This window comes from Zosterops lateralis, assembly GCF_965231275.1.
Source record: "Zosterops lateralis genome assembly, chromosome: 11".
NCBI classification, from domain to species: Eukaryota; Metazoa; Chordata; class Aves; order Passeriformes; family Zosteropidae; genus Zosterops; species Zosterops lateralis.
The window spans coordinates 14,862,204-14,884,037 of NC_139771.1; the positions used below are offsets into that span (position 1 = coordinate 14,862,204).

A 21,834-nucleotide genomic window follows, 5' to 3' on the forward strand; every position below is an offset into this window, starting at 1 on the left:
GAACATGAATTACGTGAGACAAAATTGCATGCAGCATTCTCCACTATAAAGCTATAAATTTAAATCAATAGCTCACTAGGACCTGGAAGAATGTTTGGCACTTTTATAAACAGGAATAACACAAAAACATGTTAATTAGGAAAAACACTGAATGGACACAGACTCTTCTTTGTCAAGGCACAAACAGCCATGGAGTTAGCAAGAAACATCCCAACAGGATAGTCTATAACTGGAAATACCATTCTTGGGCTTGCAACAGGATCAGTGGCTTTCCTGACCATGGATTTCTCAGCCATAGCCATACAGACAGGATGGGGAGCAAGTAATGCTGCAGGGCCAGGCAGAGCCCAGGCTGCCCCTAGAGATGACCTGGGCCATGCTGAACCATGAAAGGAGGTGCCAAGTCCTCTTACCCCAAACTGATTTTCATGGAGTCATCATCCTACTGAGCTCAGCCTGAGAAGCTGAGGAAGGCATGACAAGAAGTTTGCTGCCACTTCTGTGTGGGGCCAACACAAATTAAACAGTTCCACAAAATCCATGGAGACAAATGAAATGTCCCAAAGCCATAGGAAAGTGCCATCCACAGATATTCTGGAGCTGTGGGCTGCAGTGATCAAGCACCACCAGTGCCAGGGCACTGGTTTAGGAACCACAGGTGAGGGGCAGAAATGGGGTGGGAAGATTTGCTCTGTGGCCAATACCCCAGGAATTTTTGCTCCTTGCTATTAACACCATTGATGAGAGCAATGAACCCTCATGTTTCACCCCCCAACCCCACTAAAGCCACCAGTTCAGCCACCATCCATCCCCAGGGAAGCCAGGGCTCCAAGCTTTTTGCAGGGAGTACTGCAGTCAGTGTTTTCAGAAGCTGAAACCGTGCACTGGCCGCTCAGCCGATATGAGAGAAACGTAACAGTCCCTTGCCAAAGGTAAATCCCCTCTTTCTGCTTCAGCATAATCCCCTTTTCTGCCTCAGGAATGTCCATTTCCGCAAGCAACTTTTAAAGCTTTCCGGACTGCCAACATTGCACACAAGATCCTCTGCCTTTGCTCAGAGCAGGCACAGCCAGCTGAAATGCTGCCATTAAAAACTCACAACAAAGACAGCATGCGAGATGCACTCCTTTCCAGCAGTGCAGAGCTTGCTTTCTTCCCCCCTCCTGAAGCTTGGCAAAAAAGCAGAGCATGTTGTGCTCCAAAGATATTTCTGTACAGGAGAGATTTCTCTAGAAAAGCAGGGCCAGAAGGAAACATTATTAAACTCAAAAGCTCCTTACCCTCCCAAGTTCTTTGTCCTCCAGAGCCAGCACTCCTGTGCTCTCCGTGAAAAGCTTCACCTTCACTGCAGGAAGCGCGTGGGTTGTCGTGAAGTCTCCTTGGGTGCCCCAGCTGTGAAAAGGACAGAAGGGTGTTCAGCTCAGCTGGCAGGTCAGCAGCAACACTGCTCAGGCATGAAATAGTTAACCCAAAATGTGTCTGATACAAGCCAAAAGTGGTTGGGTTGTGTGAATGACAAGGGCATTAATTATCTTCTTTGGGAAATGTGGGACAGATGTTTGGAAAACCCATGATGGTCCTTGGGGGAAAACAAGAGAGCATCTGGGAGCAGCATGAAACCAAGTTTAAGAGAATTTTCTTATTTAGAAAGAACAATGTCTCCTGCAGTGCCAGCCTGTGTAGTCACAAGAGAAGTAGAGGATTGAAGACATCTGCACCCAGGATGTCTGTAATCATTCATGCCTGTGCTCCTCTCTTGGCTAATTAACCTTTCCTTTTCAGGCTGAGAGGGAGGCTTGCTTTTTCTGAAGAAACTGCAACTTAACCTGGGTCGCTTCCCAAGTCTCAGCCCAACTCAAGTTTAAGCTCAAGCCATTATGTCTGGAGTAATCCTAGTTTGCTAGGACTACAGAGCAGGACACCAGCTCCTTGTGGGTGGGGCTGCAGTGGCCAGGAAGATGCCACCTCTGCAACTACACCATGATCCACTGTCTACTATTTGTACTCTGAGTCATTCCCTGGCTTGGAAAGGAGTGCTATGGAGACTGAATTATCCACAGCCTCTAGACATTCATATCTCTAGAGGTCATCTACAAGTTTCTGCAACCACAAGTTGCCCAAATGCACAGGAACCATGAACTCATTCCATGTGGGACCCTGCCAAGAGTGTGCCATGAACAACACCTCAGAGTGATGTGGTGGAACACACTCTGCAACCCAGAACGCTGCAAGTCAGATGAGAGATTATGCCATAACTCATTAACCACTTCAATTCACCCTCACTCTGTTAATGACACTTTCTCACTTTAGGCTGTCCTCAAACTAGATCCTCTGCTGAAGAAAGGCAGTGCCCTTGAAAAGGCTCAGAAGACATGGTCCAGTGACTAGGTGTTCCTCAAAGATGAATACAAAGCAGTAGGTTTAGCATTTGGAGAATTCTCAGTAAAAATAATTCACTTCCCCTTGTGCTCTAGGAGTATGGGTTTATGCTTTGCTCCCCACTGAGCAAATCTTGTCCAACTGAGTTCAGCAGATGAGTGTGTTCAGCACAGAGCTGATTAACAAACTTGGGTACTTTGTCAGCTTTGCTCTGAAGCTTCCTCTCCTGGTGTCACTGTTTCACATGTTTTGTTTTTTATGATGATGCATCAAACTGCCACCAGTGCCACAGAGCAGAACTCGGGCTTAAATTACCTACAGTACTATAGGTCCAGTCAGGTCCTTAATCATATAATATCTTTTTGCATGTGTGAGCCATCAGCTACCTGATAAATGTTTTAAGGGTAAGAAGCAGGAAACAACCTAATTTTCTAATCATAGTTTCAGGTCACAGGTTATGTTTTCTCTCAAAAAACTGCAGTCACCAGGAGGGAGAGTAGGAAGATTATCTTGCTTTGGGTAAGAGGCAAAAGTAAGAAAATATCCAACCTTACACTGTGTATTTTGACAGCATCTGCTTTATAGAACTCGTATCTCTGTTTACTATTAAAAAGCTCTTATTTGCTGAAGCATTCCCAGACCATATGTTATCAACAAATGTTACTAACCAAATACAAACAGTAATTTTCATTAGGTTTCCTTCATGGGAACAACATTAACCACAAAGAGAATAAATGTTTCAAATGACAGCAAACATACATAGCAAACCCTTGACAACACTGGTGCTTACATATTCATATCCCCCAAAGCCCTGAAAAGATCTGCGCCAACAAATGGAGACCATCAAAAGTTGAGTTTTGTGCTGGTTGGAGCCTGTGGTGATGTCATTAGTTGCCATAGTGATGCTCAGCATAAGGCCATAATTCATGCCACTGAAACATCATTTATATTCAATCTCAGTACCCAGTTGATCGGGGCTGTGTATTAAATTATTGTTCAGAAAATTAGCTCTGGACAGTAGCTAGGTATTAGGATCTTCTGAGGGACTAACAGTGTAATGGTTCAATTTCCATATTAAATCATTAAGCAGGTTATCACTGCAGGAGTTCATTTGTTGGGAAAGTGTACTGGGTGCATTTGGTGCACCCACTGTGGACAAATGCCATGAAGCAGCAATGCTATTTTGTCCCCCTATCATAGAACTCATGGTGACACTTCAAAGCAATAAAGCATCTGCAAATGCAGACAAACAAATGTCACTCTGGCCAAAAGGATACACACATACACATGGATACATATGGATGTACAAACACCACAAAAAAGGTGCACAAGCAGAACAACCCTGACAGTACTTCCTCACTCAGAACCATATTAACTATCTGAATCCTGACTGAACCCCTCAGTTCAGCATTTCTTCTCAGCCAGTGCATCCCAAGGTCTGGAACTGATAAAGAAATGCTGCTGTGCATAGAGAATTTACTAGAATCATTGCTCTATTTATGGCATCTGTGCTGTTCCAGTGCTATCACCAGGATCTACTTTTATCTCCAGGGTTGCTATTTAGGCATCAAACTTAGGATAAGTAGCTAAACTCTTCTGGTTGCAAAGTGTCAGAGGTTGAGATATGCCCCAGGTGCTAACTTGACAGATGTTGGCCCTTGTTTTACCTTTTACAAGCATAATGAGGAGACCATCACTGTAGATCTTGTGTCTACAGATTCACCTAGAGGTGCCATCACAGTTACTGACCACATAGCCTAAAGTGCTAGGATTTTATCCTGAATGGAACATAAAATGACACTTACCCAGAGGGTGTGAGTGGCCAACAAGTAACAAAGGTCAGCTCTTGTCTCCCATTACCTTCATAACCTCATGGAGCACTTGGAGGATGGGCTCACCTGTCTGATTTCAGCAGCATTTGGGAGCTGTCGCAGACACTGCCCTTACTCACACATGAGGAGCAGTGATGCCATTGCCAATGCAGGTGCCAGGATGCTCAGACCTATCTGCTCTCAGCTGTCTCACACTGCTGATCTGAAAAGTCTTCAGGCTGATGTTATTAGCCCTTCCCAACTTAAGGCCAAAACCTGTAAGACCACTCTCCTCCTGTCAATGCTGTACCAAGCTCTTACCCTTTCCTGCCATAAGGTTACTGCAGAAACAACTGTCTTCATCCTATGGAAGTGCAGTGCTTTACTGATCTCTGGCTGTAGGGCTGAGGCTTTCTAAAATGCAGATAAAGCAATTAAAAAGTTAATTGCCATATAGCTAAGAACACAAAAACATTAAAACACCATGGCGCTGCAATGTTAAAATTCATGTTTGAAATACTATTTGAGATATGAATAAGGCTTAAGCAAAATCCTGTAAAGATCCCTGTCCTGACTGCACTCATGTATCAAATGAAACCAGGCAGGAGGATCTCTGACTTCAGCTGCTTTTCTCCACAATATCCCGCTTACATGACCTACAATTTTCTCAGCTGTCCTTGAGAGGTGCTGTTTTAGTAATTTCTGTTCAACTCTAGTATGTAAGTTCCTCTAAAGAAAACTTTAGCACCCATGGCCTTCCTAATAGTGAACATACACATTTAATATGCAGGAAAATCCATTAAATTCTTTCATTCATATACTGTGCTCTCCAGCAAGTCTGCTCAGCCCCTACCTAATTTAAAACAGTCACTCTTCTTCCATTGATGTTCTTGTAATTTGATGTAGTCAGAACACTGATGCCTGTGATTTATATAAATAATGGACAAGTGCAAGTGGGTTGTGTTGCTGGGCCATGAATTAGCCCTGCTAACCAGGCTAAGAGGAGAGCAGCTGCAGAGCCATGTGCTTTCCATGGGGGGATATTTAAGCATCATCTACGACCACTTCTCATGAGCTTCAAAATTATCAGAGGATATCTTTTATCCCTCTCCAGCTTGCATGGAATAAACATTAAAAAATCAGAAAATGAAAGTAAAAATGCACAAAGGAGGGCTATGCTGTCCCCTCAGTGAGGTCACTCCAGGTGTGTATGGCACTCAATGGACATGGCAGTTTCCTGGGACAGATCTGTGCCAGAGATGCTGTCCTTCTGCCTTGTTCCCATAAATTCACCACTTAAGTAAGAAAGTCTTGCAGAATAATATTCTACATGTTGGCCAGATTTGCAGGAATTTACTGAGCCACATGCTCAGTATACTTTTCCCAAAGTAACCAACTCAGCAGCAGTTCCTGTCCCCTCCCAAGACAGGAACACATCCTTGGGAAGGTAAGACATGGCAGGCAACTGCTTCCATCCCTGCAGGGTCACCAAAACCAGCAGCAGCATCACCTACCCTCCTGCACAGCCAGCTGGCTGTGTACAAGGGCACAGAGGTCCAGCTGAAAGGTGTCTAATATATGTGACTATGTTTGGGACAACAGTTGTAGGACAGCTTAGCCTTCCTTGCTGTCCTCTACTGTCAGAATGGGATCTAGTTAGGATGCAATGACTGGCCTCCTTCCCTCCCACGTGCAGTGCTGGTGGAGAGGGCTGTGCTTCATGAACTTCTCTTCATTTACAACCCTCATCTCTTCTCTTCTGGCATGTCTGTGTCCCTCCTGGTGTACTTGTAGCTAGGTCTCCAAAGTGAGCTGGCTGGTGAAGGGAAGTTCATCAAGAGGACAGCACAGGCAGTAGCCTGACAGACACAGCCTGGGCTTGGTGACTGCTCCACCTTGTGTGGTGTGATGCTTTCAATCCAGCCTTGGTTTCTCAGCTTACTGTGGTGCCCAGCCATGGTCCCTGCTGGATGTGGATCCAGCTCTGATGATGGACAGTTCAGATCCCACTTGATCGGTGGAGAACAAAATGCTACATACAGTCTCAATTTACTTCTCCCAGAAATCCTGTCTAACAAATGATGGTTTTATTACTTTAGCAGACTTCTCCCCTCCCAGAAGAGACCTTTAAATCTTGTGCCATAAATCATGTATGCCCTTGCTTGAGCACTGGGAAAAACAGAGTTAAAGCAGAAGCACACCAGGCACTGAGCTAACCTACCTTCATGCAGCTGATGGAGTAGTGCACCTTTTCCTCTAATGTAATGCTAAGCTGTGTTTCTTTTCTACATATTCCTAGAGACACAAGTGAGGAGGAAAATAAACAGGTTTAAAGTATATTTAACAGTTAACTATATATGAAGAAGAAGACAGGGCAGCTTTTTGCTACATTCTCTAATGCTTTATTATACCAGCCATTCAAAAACATGAACTAGGGGTGATGACCACAATTACCAGTGATCTATCTGAACTTCCCTTGCCCATACATGGAGGCAATAGTTCATTATAATTGAGCACACACAGACTTACTCAGGTCAACAGTAAAACCTCATGCAGGGATAGCATTAATCCCATTGGGATGAAAATACCAATTTTTTTAAAACTAAAAGAGTGCTTGGGAACTTCTAGGAGCACCATAAACTAGACAATGGTGAGCCCTTCACAAGCAGAGGCTGGAAGAGCTGACAACTTTTGTATGGAGCAGTGCAGGTGAGGCACTGAACTGGCAGAACAGATGTGTCCATGACGCATGGCAGAGGCAGGTGCTCACCCCTGCACCAGCTGGGTCACAAAGCCATAATAAATAGAAGCAGGGCATGCCCAAGTCTTTGAGAAAATATGTATTCTTTGCAGCTCTTGTGAGTAATGGCAATGGAGAAAAGGTTTTTCATTTGTGTCTTTGGGATTTGAAAAAACCCAAAGGCACAGAAGAATTCCGTCTTTTTTTTAAGCATGCCAAGAAAACCCATGGGCTGGGTCACACACCTGGAAACCTGTGGGATGTACACACAATTCTGTTTCAGCAGGAGAATGCTATAAACAACTGCCAGTTTGGGGATGCTGTGCTGGGGTCAGCTACAAACTAGTTTGTGATTTCCTGCAGTAGGACTGCAAACCTCAGTTGAAACCCCACAAATTTAGGGGACTGTACTACCGTGTATATGTGCCTCAGTCACCTGCTTTGGGATCCTGCTGTTTCAATAAGGAGAGATCTAATTCAGTCAGTAGAGTTAGGCCTTAGTTTGCCTCATCCCAATTTACAGGAGGCAAGCAGATGAAATGATGCCTGACATAAAGGGTCCCTGTCTTTCCACTATTAGAAACGTGTGCTGGAAGTGACTGCTGCAGACTCACAAAAAAGTTTTGAAATTAAAATCTTAAAGAACACATACAGATGCACATACATCGCTCATGCAAAAACATCCTGGGCTAGGAAATACCACTCAAGTGCTAAGAAACCTTTCCATTCTGCCTGTAGAAATGCACTGATAATGGTTTGTATCCACAATCTCGATACTCAAGGACTGCTGAGCCTCCTCTGGGATAACTCCCATGGTAAAACTTTGAGGTGTTTACTCACCTTCATAACAGGATAACCAAAGACATCAGACACAGATTGACAACGCAGCCTATTTCTGTTTACATTTGTTTCCTCCCCTCCCTTTCAGCTGCCAGAACAGCCTTTCAGTTCCATCCCCTCGGAACAAGCTGAGCTGAAGTGGGAGTGACAGCACAAACAGATTTGAGTCCTCCTAGACTTTCCTGCACAGACTTTGCAGTGATTTAAAATGCGCTTTCACTGATGCAGCTCCCGTGCAGGTGCTGACAAATCAGAATTCCTGCAGGCACTGGCCAGCAGAGGTGGCTGTACCTGCCTTCCCTGGAGCCACGGAACACTGAGCAAGACCATGGAGCACTGAGTCTGCTCTGATGGGATAACCCAAGGATGTTCTCAGTGAATCCATTGTTTCCCATGGCACCCTAATTCCTGCTGAGCATGTAACACTCCCTCTGCTAAATAGAACACCATTGCTAAATGGTTTGCTTACAAAAAGGGCATTTATTTTCCCAAAAACATCACTGCAGAAAACACTATGGTGTTATTCAAAAGGTGAGCAGAGATGGTGTGTTGCTAAGGACTGGGCTTCTTCTACAGCAGCTAAGGAGGAGTTCGAACCTCCAGAATTTCATGGTCTGTCCCTTTTCTGTCTCCACAGCTCTGAGACACAATGTATGTGCCACACACGCAGGCACCATCTTGCTTAACATCATGCAGACAGCAGTACCAGACCATCTCTCCCTCCAGGAGCTGCAACTCCCACATCCTCAAACTGGCTACGGCAGCACTCCACTGCCGGCTGAGAGAGAAATATGTCTTGGAGAGCATCACATCTGTGCCTGAGTGTGCAAGGCACAGAAGGAATAGGGTAAAGCTGACAGAGACTGCAGCAAAGCAAAGCCTGCAAAGGTCTGCTCTTGATCTGCTTGTGGCTCACACACAATCCCCATGGATCCCGTTCCAGTGCCAGCACAGGGCACCGCAGCCAAGAGGAGCTGCTGAGGCCGACAGCACAGCTTTAGGAACCCAAAAAGGCATGATCTTTGCTATGCAGAAAATACAGCTTGATTTGTGTTTCCTGAGAATGACTGACACTGGGGAAGTGTCATGAGGAAGGATGGGAGGTGGATTTAAAATCACATAATAGCTATTTATGGCCACGAGATGGCATTCCTGCTGCAGAGATGTCCCTTTGCCATGCCTGCACCCAGCCCAGGACCACACTCCCCTCCCAGACTGCTGCACTCCAGGCTGGACTCTGCAGAAATCCCTCAGCTGGTTTGGATGCAAAATTGTGGCAGTGCTATTCACCACAATCTTTGGGTATTAACAGGAAAAAAAAAAATCTTGCATGATTATTTTCCATGATTTAAATGATGACTGCTTTTCAAATGCCCTGTGCTCTTGTTTAATACTATCACAATTAGAGGAGAAAAACTCAGCAGAGAGAAATGGAAACGAAAGCCCAGCACTGTCTTACTGAGAGGTCTGAACTGAAAGAAAAATTGCTTTTACAAGGGCTGCCTACTGTACGTGCTCCACCAGTGTATCTGCTTTGGATACAGCATGAGTTTACAGTTTTATTAATTAAATGCCTGTGTGCATTTACTGTCTGTGGCTGTGACCACTTCTTGAATAGGGTGACTTCAATGCCACACACATGCTAATCAAAGTTTCCGTTGGCCAAAGATGCTCCACAGAACCAGCCACAGAGCTGCCCACTTCACAGAATGACCAAATACAATTAATCACTTCTACCAGATGTTGTCACCCTGGAAGAAAATACAACTCCTGAGGACTGCCATTGGTCATGATTTTGGACTTAATAAGGCCATACCCTGCCAGATTTACATAAACTTAGTATCTCACAAACACAGACCATGGAAAAGGAGACAGAAATCCTCTGCCTGAAAATACAAGTTACTGGTTTATGCCAACATAGTCTAGACTTTCCTTTATAAAACTTAGTAGAGAGCAGTGAAATATTTTATAAATGCAAACAGGAGAAAACAACACAATGTACTGAGAGGGACCAATCTGATTTTTATTAATGCCTCAACATATGTTATATTCTTAGAGGGGCTTCCCGACTCCCCCTTTTATAGCCTCCCAAAATCAGCTAAAAGGAGGAACGAGAAGTGTGAGACCATCTCTTGCTGTGCCACCACTCACATTTTGCTGTCCTGTGCTTTTCTAAGCCAGGATTCAGGACAGGAAGCTCAAATCCAGTCAGACATCTGGGTTTACCTTGCTCAACTTCTGACCACTAGAAACAAAGTTCACACAAGCATCTCCTGGGTCAGTGGGGGTGAGTGGACAATTCCAGCAGGTGATGCCCACCCAGCCATCTGCAAGCTCCTCTCTCCATGAGCATGCCAGGTCCACATAGTGACAACAGTACATTGCTCCCTTTAAGTGCTTTTACACTTAGCTCTGTGGTTTGTTGGGAGGTGCAGCACATTCACAAAGCCAGTACACTCTACCTTAATTTCACAGAAAGGACATCTGAAATGTTGAAAAATCATTATCAAGGTTGGTCTTCCCATTTTGCCATTCCAGAGCTTTGTCCACACAGGAGCAGGCATAGTACCAACTCTTTAAAGTGTGTCTTCTATCTCCCTACACTGCTTTGCAGCAATAGCAGCACCCCTCATCAAATAATAATGTGCATTACTTGAAAACAGCACTTAATAAATAAACCAACAACTGGGCCCTTTCACATGTCTCATCCCCCGCCCTTCCCTTGGCAAATGATGTGCTGAGCTTACGCTAAGGCATGGCTTAATTTTTTTTTTTTTTTTTTTTGAACACCAACTATGAGCAATAAACATCATGACTGAATGTATCCCAGAACTTGCATTTTTCAGTCCTCCTCTTAATTAATACTATTTCAGATCACTGAGTCTCAGTCTCATTTCAATGTCCTTTTGGTTTTTCCTATCCCCATCTTAAGGCTGCAAGCATAGGAGTGATGAAGCAGACGGGTGTCGATGAAAATCGCCTTGGGCATCATCACACCTTCTGGAATACTTAAATTTGAATGTATGTGCTATCACAGGAATACATAATTCCCAAGTGCATAGGAACACTCAAGAAATTAGACAGCTGGCGAGAAAAGCAAGACATTCATCTGTGAAAGAGAAGGTGCATGAGCTCAACCCTTACTAGACACCAGAGAACCCATGTGAAAGCAATGCTGTGTGTGCTCTAAAGTCAGGGAAAACACGGTCAGAGCTTGCACTTACTTGATACTGGAAGAAACCAAGTATAAGGGGTAAATGTAAAGAAGCAAGCCTTCATTATTCTTCAACATAGCTTTTAGTGTGGTACAGGAGAGGAGGGACTGAAGATGAGACCTTTGGGAACAAGGCCCCACCTGGGACCACCATCCACAGTCCCAGCAGTGTACTCCACAGCTGTCCAGGAGGCTCCTTTGCAGCAGTGGGGCTGTCTGGGCGATAATCAGGGTAAGGGAATCCCTACAGAATCTTGCCTTCATTCTGCAGAAAAACTCAGCTGCTTAATCTAAAGCAGAATATTTGACCCACAGTGGCTGAGCTGGGTAAGAACCAATCCCACAGAACAGCTATGAGGGAGCACAAGAAAAGGTTCTGAATTCCTAATTAAAAAGGGTAGTAAATCACTTGTACCAAGATCTCCCATAATAGATCACATACTTGCACTCGGGTAATAACTCTTTAGTGCAGCTTTTGCTGTGCTTAATGACTTGTCCACAGCCTCCACTTTCAGAAATGGGAACATCACATCATAAATCTCAGGAGCATTATGGAAATACTGTCACACAGAAGGGGACTTGAAGAGCAGGTGAAACCAAGCTAACAGCAGAATCTTTCAGGTGCAAAGTCATGCACAGTTACATCAGAAAACTGTCTCCTAGGCATGCTAAACAGCTGTAAGGGAAGAAAACTTGTGTCAGGTATTTGGACACCACTTTGTACCCTTCAGCCTTAGACACAGGGGCTAAAAGCAACTGCCTTGAAGTTCCTGTCCCTGTCATTTTCACCTCTTAGCCCAGGCTCAGGGCATCTGCCCCATGCTGACAGAGAGCAAAGCTGAAGACCTCTCCTGAAAGACATTTCCCCTAACAGATGCCTTGGGGCAGACCTACCCTCTGCCCAAAGCCTCACCCCAGGAACAATGACTGTACCTCACAAACAATGGTGTCTGATGTTTGCTGTACCCAGTCACCTGCTTTAACACATTCCTGAGGATCCTCGAGGTTTCCTAAGGAGAAGGAGCTGCAAACATCTGCACAGCTGTGAAATGAAGTCATGTCACTGGAAAAGCAATCCAATCAGTGTGGGTAATTAAGACAGCTTATAGTTAATGCTGAAGCCAATTAGAAGAGTGAGGAGGAGGAAAAAAAAGCAAGAAGAAAGCAGCTATTTCCTAAAATTTCCTTTTGCTTTGTTTTTTACCCAGCATCACAAATTTTGCTGACATGGGGCTTAGCTAAGCATGCAAACCTAAATATGAATGTTTACTTAAAACTGTGTAGCCACACACACCTCAGGCCACCTGTGCCTGAGCTCTGCCATGTCGGGAAGAGACCTAACAGGCTTGGCAACAACAGCTGTACTGAGGGCTGCACATCAAGAATTAAACTCTACTCTCCCTCATAACGTATTAAACTCCTTAGTTCAGCAGAGTCAAATCAGTTATATGGAATATGGAATACTCATTTGGAATTTATGCATCCCTGAAGGACTTTTATCATTTTACCACAGGAGAGTGTTCACGGCATCTCCCAAGAAACTGCAGCAGCAAAACACTGACTGCAACAGAACACTCCTATCACAGTCCTCTCTGCGCAAAGCCACCAGGCATCACTTCAAACTCCAGAGCCTGAGGCAGGGGATTCCTGAATGAAAAGACCAGATTTTCCCCTTCTGCAGACAGAGAAAGCATCCCTGCTTGCCAGCCTCCCTTCCTGCAGGGCTTCTCCCTTTGCTGCTCAGTGCCCATCTCCCAGCAGGAGGAGGAGACTAAACAGCATTGAAGAAGGATGCTCTGCAGGTCCTCTTCATGGTCAGACAGAGGGCTGTGATGGATGTGGCACACCAATTTGAAACAAAAACTCTGGCTGAGTGATAAGCTTGGAGGTTTGGTGCAGGGATGTGAACAAGGGCAGCCTGTCACAGCAGAGATAAGCAGCAGAGCTGTCAGAGCACCTTGAAACAAATCAGGGAGCAGCATCAGTGCAAGCACAAAGATAAAACCAGACAGCCCCATCTCCTAGGGAGGTGGCTAAGGGAAAGGAGATGGGGAAGGTTAAGAAGTTTACCAAAGGCATTACTTTATCAAGAGTAAATTTCTGGAAAGGGCACAAGGCTCAAGCCCTTGCTCATGACAAATATAAGACATGGTGTGGAGTCAGATGAGATCCACTGAGTGTCCTTTCCCCAGCACTGCCTTACAGCACATCCTGAAGACTACATGGAAAAAAAATCCCAAGCAATGAAGAGTAGTCTTTCCTCCTTCAGAAAACAACAAGTTCCATCCTCACATCTCATTCTCTGAGTTACTGCACAACCCTTGCACTAGGTCTGAAGAGATTGCTCTGCAAGGGGGATATATAACCTCAAAATGAAAACACTTCCAGAGGAGCAGCTCATACTCCTGTCCCTTCCTGGCATGTCAAACACACAGACAGGTTGGGCAGATTCTTCCCCCACCAGTATTTACTGCATTTTACCCCAAATGGTTCAGCTCAGTTCAATGCAGGTACACACAATTTTCCCTACTGTGACAGGGGAAAATGAGGCTGGGTGCCAGAATACATCCAGGATCTACAGCATTTATTCACAAGGCACATAGGTCCTTGCTGTTGTTTGGGCCTCTTTTCTTTTGCTCTGCTCAAATCAGAGAAAGGTGATGTAAGATGCTGACCGTGACCACTGCCACAAGCACAGGTCACTAATATATCCAGCAATTAAATATATCCAGCAATTTCTCCAGAGACTTTAGGACAGAGGGATTGTGGCTGGATCTTTTGTGCTATTCCCAAACCCCTTGACAACCCTGTTCCCAGGGTGCACAAACAGTAGCACTACTAATACTGCTCCCGGAAGGGCATTTTGGAGACATGCAGAGGACAGACCACAGGCCAGTGTGCAGGGAAGGGAGGGAGAGGTATAAACCCCACAACCATCTGCAAGAATACAGAAACAGCACAAAAAGCAGTAAAATCCTTCTCACACTGGGATTTGAGATATCTTTTAGAGGCATCTGCGTGTTAGGGCATAATACACAAAAGCTTTTTCTTACACAACTTATTAAAAGCACTACTAATAAAATACTGCAAGCCTGATCTGAAATGAACCTTGCTATTTCAGGTCTAGCTTTCTCTAGAACTGTGCCATCCTCTGCATCTGCACTAAGGCTGATAATCCTCACATGAAGGGATTGGACTTAAAATGTCAGGAATGCAATATGAAGCCTGAGAAGAAATAGAAAGCCAGTATTTACTGGCAGTATTTAGCCAAAAACCACACTCCTTGCAAACAACTCATCTGATTGCTGGGTATGTGTAGCTGCTAACCCTGCTGCTGCCCTGCCTCTTTCAAGATGTGCAAACGGGATTCAAGTTTCAAGGTCACAACAGAAACTGCTCGTTTTGCACCAGAAAGATGAAAGAAGAATCTTGCACAGTTCTAGACCAGTGCTTTTGGAAATCCTTCCCTGGCTGGTGAACAGCATTTTGCCATTAGGGATGTGGAAGCTAGGTGGAACCCCTGGCATGGCACTGAGCTGAAGAGCAGCCCCCATCACCAGTGTGCTGTGACTTAGGTGCTTTAGCTGAGGGCTGGCATTTCAAGGACACATGAGAATATACTGAACAAGTCCATGAGTTAAGTGAAAAGATGTCCTACAAGGTTGAGTGGCCTCTAACACTCTCCACCCCAGGACACAGGGCTGTCATAGAAAAGTGAAGCCTTCCAGTGAACCTTACTGTTCGAATGTAATTTTTGTCCCCTGATGCTTATGAGAAATTTAGCCTTTTGTAGCCTGTAGAGCCTCCAGACAATGGCAAAGCTGAATTTCAAACAGTTTGAAGGCTGGCAGTTTAAAAATGCTGCCTGCTTCCAGAACTGTATTCACTGCATATTCTGAGCACAGGTGCTTAACCCACATTTTTGGAGCCTCTGAGTGATAAAACTTCTGGGATGTACAGAGGTAACTTGCTTCAGTGTTTAAGTTTCATTGTGCTGGGGCTCAAAATCCCCAAGTGTTCTTCACCCTGAGGCCAGGCAGCATCCCCTGCCAAAGCACACAAATCCTGGGATGCTGGGAAGTGAGCAGTCCCTCATGCCTTCACTGAGCTGCTTCCCTTTTTTAGGGGTAGTTTGCTTATTACAAGAAGTACAGGGGCAGATATGGTGTGAATGACCTCAGTGAGGTCATTCTGATGACCCAACTGAGGCGTCTAAACTAACACCTCAGAAGGCTGTTTTGGCTGGCCATAAATCCTTTGTTTCTAAGGCAGCACTGTTCAAAAAATGCACCAAAATCTTCTCTGAGCTGCTTCTATCACTGCCCTCATCACCAGACTACCTGAGGGCCTTCAAGTCTTCTATTAAGCAAGATGACAAACATGTCACATCTGATTCATTCTCTCTTTCCTTCTCAAGAGGAGAACTTAGGTACGCTGAGTTGCTTTGGTTTCCTGTATCTCTGCAGCTGTGCCTGGGAGGGGAAGCAAGGTGAAAGAAACACCTCTAATGCAGTAAGGAAACAAGGACAAGCTTTTTGTGACAGCCTCTGGTTTCTGTGAAGGTTATTCTAGAGCCTCAGCTTGGCTGGTCTTTAGTTCTGGAAGGAAGAGGTCATAGGACCCCCAAGAAATACAACTGCCAAACCTACTCCCCTCCTAAGCCATTGCCACAGGTATTAACCCAAGTGCTGGAGCAGTCCAGGAGACTTAAAGCCTGGCTCACACCTCTACAGGAAGCCAGTGCAGAGAGAGGATGAGTGTGATGACTTGCATAACTTTCATCACACCATAGCACTCAGTGTTGGCTGCACTTTCTTGAGGGCTGATGGCTTCATGCCCAGACACTGTATATTTAATTATAATAAAAAGACCCACTCAATTAAAGAGTTCACTCCTGCAGGTCTTGTTTTCAAAGCAATTGTCATAGAAATGGTCCTACATCTTGCAGTAGGAAGACTGTGCATGGAAGGGAAGACCCTGTGTGCAAAAGTGGGATGAACAGACCAATCTAAACAAGTACACGTAATCTAGGAGAAGTGTGCTTTTTCAGTATGAATACTAGCAATTTCCCCTAAATAGAGCCCAACTTTCTCCACTGAAGCAATAAGAATACCTAAAATAGTGACAATTGTACGTTCTCATGGAAATTTTGCTCTAAGCACAGCTCTCTTCCTTCCTTCTCTAAAGCAGATTTCAAAGCATTTTGAAAAGTCAGCCAGGCTGCAGCACTTTCCTTGATTGGGAATATTGTTTTTGAACTGCTTGCTGCAGATTCCTGCTGCTCCAGTGCAGTGCAGGACATAAGGCACTAGCAATTTCTGTGCCTCTGTGAGAGGACAGTGACAGAGGGAAGGCAGCACATCCTCATCTCAGCTCTGTCCTGCCTGCATCCACTGCTCCTGAGCTGCCTGCAGTGCTTGTGCACTCCCATGTCCTGCAGCCAGGTGGTTCTGGATTTCCTTCCACGAGCTTGGGAATCTCCTGGCAAAACACCTCTGAGGACTGGCCAGTGGGAATGGGATATGAGCCCAATAGCACTGCTCCCTGCTCCTGGAGGAGACTTCATACCACCTCAGCAATTCTCCACTGTGAGGAAGCACATTGAGAATTTAAGTGTGAAATTTCTGCAGTTATCCAGAGAAAAACTGCCTCAAATCCATAGTGTTTCCAGTAAACTAATCCCACAAATTGGAAAGGAAATAAGCCATTCATCATTTTCTCCTTCCAAATAATAAAGGCTAATCACTACTGGTAGGCACTTAAAAGAAGGCCAAGTATGGGGTCAAAAGTGGGGATTTAGGGACGAGGTCAAAGAGGACAAATCAAGACTCTGCCCTTGAATGGGACTGGGCCAGAGAGGCCTCAGATAAAGCTTTTACTGAGTCATTTAAAGCTTTTCCCAGATCCTCTCTTCCACCTCTGGCTGTGGCTGCCAGACTGTGTCCCTGCCAGCTGTTCTCCTTCTTGTAGGACTGCCAAAACCCTGACAGTGAGGACAAGATAATGTACCTATACCTGATGGCACCAGTTCAGATGGACTCTCAGACAAGTACTTATCCATGCACATGCTTAACTCCATCCCTATTTAGTAAAGCACTTACGTACAGGGACAAATTTATCTCTCTATGGCTACACGAGACATAAGCCTCTCATTAACACTTTATTCTCCTCAGTCAGGGCTTATGAGCCATTCTTAGCTGCAGGACAACAGTCTGCATATGTGGAAGGCCATGTTTCTCCTCTGTTTCTGAGAGTCCTGCCCTCACCATGCAGGAGCCAGAGCTATCTGCAGAGACAGGGCAGAGGAGAGCGTGGTGGAGAGACCAAAAAGCAAAGCAAGGCTTACGTTGGCTTTGAGGCCTCAGCCTGGTCTGTCTGCAGTTTCTCCCCACCTTCCACTTCCATGGTGCAGTACACAATGCGGTTGGGGGCCAGCGACTTCAGCCCCTGCACCTCCATGATGACAACCTGCAGGCAGAGAAGGAGAAATGTAAGAGGAGCAGCCTCCTTCAGACCTTGCTGGGGCTGCTGAATCCATGGAGTCAGCCAGTGCTGGGGTCCTTCACATGCTGCTGGATGTTCAGGTGGGCAGGTGGGCAGGGACAGTGGCACTGCCCAGGCTGAGTGGGCACTGTGGCAGCCAGCCAGGTCTGTATGGAGACCAGGATTCCCTCTGACTGCACATGGGCTCACTGAAACCCTGGGGTGTCCAGGGCTGCACCAAGCTTCAGGAGATGGGCTTCACAGACATGGTCCTGCCCCATCTAGAAGTGCTTTAATATGTGAAATCTGGAGGAAAAAAGCACACAACTACTCAGCTTATGTAAAAAGTATATTTTCCATATTAATCATAGAATGGTTTGGGGTTAATATTTGAAGATCATGTGGTCCAATCTTCATGCTGAGGCAGGGATATCTTCCAGTAGATCAGGTTCTCAGAGCCCCATCCAACCTGATCTTCAAAAATTCCAAGGATGAAACACATATGCCCCAGTTCTTCCCTGCTCTAGTGTCCTACCACCCCCATAAAAAACATTTTCTTTCTTATACTCAATCTAGATCTTCCCTCTTCCAGTTTAAAACTGCTGCCCCTTTTCCACTCTACATCTCTGGTTAAAAAAAAAAAAAATTTAAAAAAAATTAAAAAATCTTTCTTCATCTAGCTTATAGAAAATCTTTCTAATTAAGAAATCACCACTTAAGTTTCTTGCAGGTAATTAATTTCTTTTCTTTTTTTAAAAGGTGATTAATCCCATTAACCACATACCTTAAACATTTCTACAAGAATCACTGTGGGAGTTCCTGTTCATGTTTTATTACAGCTATTTATGTAGTATATACACAGGGGTTTAAAATTCCTCTCCTCAAGTCTTCTGATCTGTCTGGAGCTGAGGATCCTCTCCCTGGCACAAACCTCCCTCCACAAACCCTCTGATGAGTGCATATTTTTGGTAAAAGCTTTCTTGCAGCAGGAGTTCTGTGCACTGAGCAGTGCTCAGACTTGCCAGCTCCTGAAGTCAGTGCTTCACTGGGTTTTGACTTCCCACCAAATGGGGTTCAGCTGCATTTGTGACACCCTGTTGTAAGGGTGTCCCTTCACACACAGCTGTACACACTGCACAGCTTCTGCACTGGGGGGACTATTGCTTTGTCATAGTTCCCTGCTCCTCCATACGGGAATGCTCAGAAGTCAGCCTTATTTGATGCTGCTCTTGACGGCACCATCTCTGGGTTCACAGACCTAGTTTTAAATAAGACTGAACTGAATACTATAAAGGTGGTTTCAGACACTTAATGAGTTTAATTCTGAGACTGGACAACCAGGGTTGTTAAGTTTTGCATTAGCATGATAACAAGAGACTCCGCGCCCCAGGAAGAGAAATAAACAGGAAACCGCACAAAAATAGGATTTTCTGATTTTTCTGCATCCTACATTTTTGACTCCATCCTGGTAGTTGTTTTGACAATGTAATATAATCCCACTCATTGACAGACAACCATTCTGTACGGGTGAGCCGATGACTCCCTGAAGTAAATATGCCCACAAATAGACCACAAATGTGTTTGCACAAAACAACTGAGTTGGCTGAAAACGGCTACTGAGCAGCACCAGGACTGAGGCAGCCCATGCCAGAGGCAGCAGCAGCACCCTGCCTTCCCCTGGGCTGCACAAACTGCTCAACAGAGTGCTGAGCAGAAAGTCAGCAAGCAGCAGAGAGCTAAGAGCAACCCAGCACAGCATAGTATTTCCACACAAACTGCAAACCAATCTGTTGGGTGAATTCAAACCCCAGGAGTTTTTCATAATTCTTCAAAGAGGAATTCTCGCAGGGAAATACAGCAACCCTTCTAGTTGGCAATAGTTAAACATGCTGATATTTACAGTGTTGCATTATTGTATTGGTTTTGTGAAGAATACAGGCTCAGGGTTACTGGGCTACACTTAGTAACAAACTGCATGAAGAGATCAGTTAATGATGCAGATTTCTGAGCCATTTGATACATGCCATCACAAAATGCCAGACAGTGCACAAAACACAAATTGTTCCAACAAGGTAGTGAGACACCAGAAAGGACACAGTGTTTAATCACAGGCCAAAGCTTCCAGTAAACAGAAAGCGATTTCTACTCATCCCTCTCCACCTAATCTAAATTTGAACTGAGCAGAAGTTGGCTGCTGTGCTTTTTACTCCCATGAACTCTGCAGACTGTTGTGTGCATGTAGCTTACCTCCAGGGAGAATGACAACACGACGTCTGACTTGGAAAGCTGGTTCTCATTTTCCTCTCCCATGTCAATTATTGAGGTGTTGTGGCTACGTTTCAGCTTCTGCAGCTTGAACTCGGAGCCTCCCTTAGACACAGGCATGCTCTCCAAGTTTGCCATCAGAAGATTGACAGACGACTTCAGCTCCTCAATGTACATGTTCTCCATTTCTTTGGACACAAACTTGGGAAACTTGCGCTCCTTGGATTTGGAAACAAACACAAGAGAATTAATATTTGTGGACAATCAACAATCACTTGTTGCAGTGGGAGAATCCCCCAAGAGCAGTGATCCGGTTTAGGGCAAATCTGGGAGAAAACTTCCAGAGGGGTCCCTCTAGAAAGCAGATTCAAGTGGTCCCCTCCCCCAACTGGTTCAGGAAAATATTTCCTTGGAGAAAGGTGGAAAAAACCTGTTTATTTAACAAGTAAAGTATCTACAAGCATTTAAAAAATCTATATTAAACAATAAAACCTCTCGCTGTTCTGAAGAGATGGAAAATTCAGATAGTCCTTGTTGTGGGGACAGCTCGCTCAATCTCTTATCAGCCCCTCCTGTGCTGGAAAATGCCACATCCCTAGCCACAGGTGTGAGCTCCTGGTGGTTTTTTGGGTTTTCAGACCAGGGCTGATCAGCTCCACGAAAAAGAAAGCCACAGTCTGGGGAACTACTCTGCCTCAGCTAGCTAAAGACTAACTAAATGCAAAAGAGAGCTCTCTCTCCCACTGTCCATGCTGCAGACAACACAGTCCAGGAGAAGGAACGCAGGGGAGCAAGTGCAGTTTCTGAAAACAAACTCTGCGCTTCTTCTCCCTCCTTTGGTCTCAGAACAAATCTTAAAGGTGTAGAACTTAATATCCAGCATAAACGGAACAGATGATACAAGCATCATAAAGTCACCCTAGGACAAGCATCTGCAGAGGTTTGTGAGCAGGGAACTCCTACAAACCAGATGACAAATTACAGTTTCCTCCTGAGTAATGTAGAAACATTATTGCTAGTTTCTCATTGAATTACTACTTGGTGCTTGTCCAGCTTTCCTGTACCTTGCATGCACTTGCATTTCACTGACTTTTCTATCTGCAAATAGGCTTTTTCCTATGGATGCATTCTCAATTACAAACACTCCAGGCCAGATCTCAACTGAACTTTGTGACCAACAGCAACTTAATAAGGATTCAGAGGAAGTGAGAAATTTGTTTTCCAGTCTCCCAATTGTGCCAACTCTTTTTAAAACACTTCTGAACGGTTGCTTCATCAGGTTTCTAGGTGTGAAAGGGGCCCAAAGAGGGAAAATCAGCCATGTGTGGGCAGGAACGTTTGGTCTTAACTGGAAGGGGTAAAACAGCCTTTCTACTACTTGTCAAGGCTTGAGCCTCCCCACAAGAAGACAACCTTCTACTGTGAGACCCTCCAGTGCTGCTTGCTGTCAACAGGAAATTTAAACTCTAAAACCAAGGGTGACAGTGAGAGTAAAATATGATGTTCCTCAATGCATGTTCTCAGCTTTGAACTGCTGCCCATCACCAGCCTAAGCTCTACATCTTCTGACAACTCTTTCCATGGCCTGAATCTGCTCAGGATCCAAGAGTCTCAGTGGGTTACAAGACACTGTGCACGGTGTAAGACAGTGAGGCAGCATCTGCAGCCAGAGAACACAAGGCTGACGTGCAAACAATCTTGGTGGCAATTCACAACGCTGTAAAAAGCCATTTGTAAAATGTATGCTAGAAAAGAAAACAAGGTCATGTTTCTTCTAGAAGACTGTCGTCAGGTTGCTGAAAGAGTTCCCCTCTGCACTAGTTTTTGCATCAGTCCTCAAGATCTTGCCCACTACAAGCAGAGCTCACAGCAGCACTCACACAAAGCAGCTGAAGTATAGTCATCTGTTTCCAGCTTCAACCTTGGGAAGCAGTTACCTCATGTAAATTAGACCTAAAGTGAAATAAACTACCTTATCAGCCTCCTGCATTGTCGGTGCATTATGTAAGTTGCAAGACACCCCTCGGGAAAAAAATAAAAAAAAGCGTAACTGTTTTGTGTATTTTGAGAACTACTGCTGCTGCAGCAATGATTTTAGACAT

General features: G+C 44.9%; 1 protein-coding gene across 8 annotated transcripts in view; it reads right to left on the reverse strand.

The window, feature by feature from the left end:
- CADPS (calcium dependent secretion activator) overlaps positions 1 to 21,834 on the reverse strand; it is a 207,514-nt gene that overhangs the window by 111,517 nt on the left and 74,163 nt on the right. For all 8 annotated transcript variants that reach the window (XM_083869747.1, XM_083869743.1, XM_083869746.1 and 5 more), the window contains exons 5-7: positions 19,715 to 19,951; positions 17,331 to 17,452; positions 1,281 to 1,392 (exon numbers count right to left, since the gene is read on the reverse strand). In XM_083869747.1, coding sequence (XP_083725873.1) covers positions 1,281 to 1,392; positions 17,331 to 17,452; positions 19,715 to 19,951 — 471 coding nt within the window. The remainder of the gene's footprint in view (positions 1 to 1,280; positions 1,393 to 17,330; positions 17,453 to 19,714; positions 19,952 to 21,834) is intronic.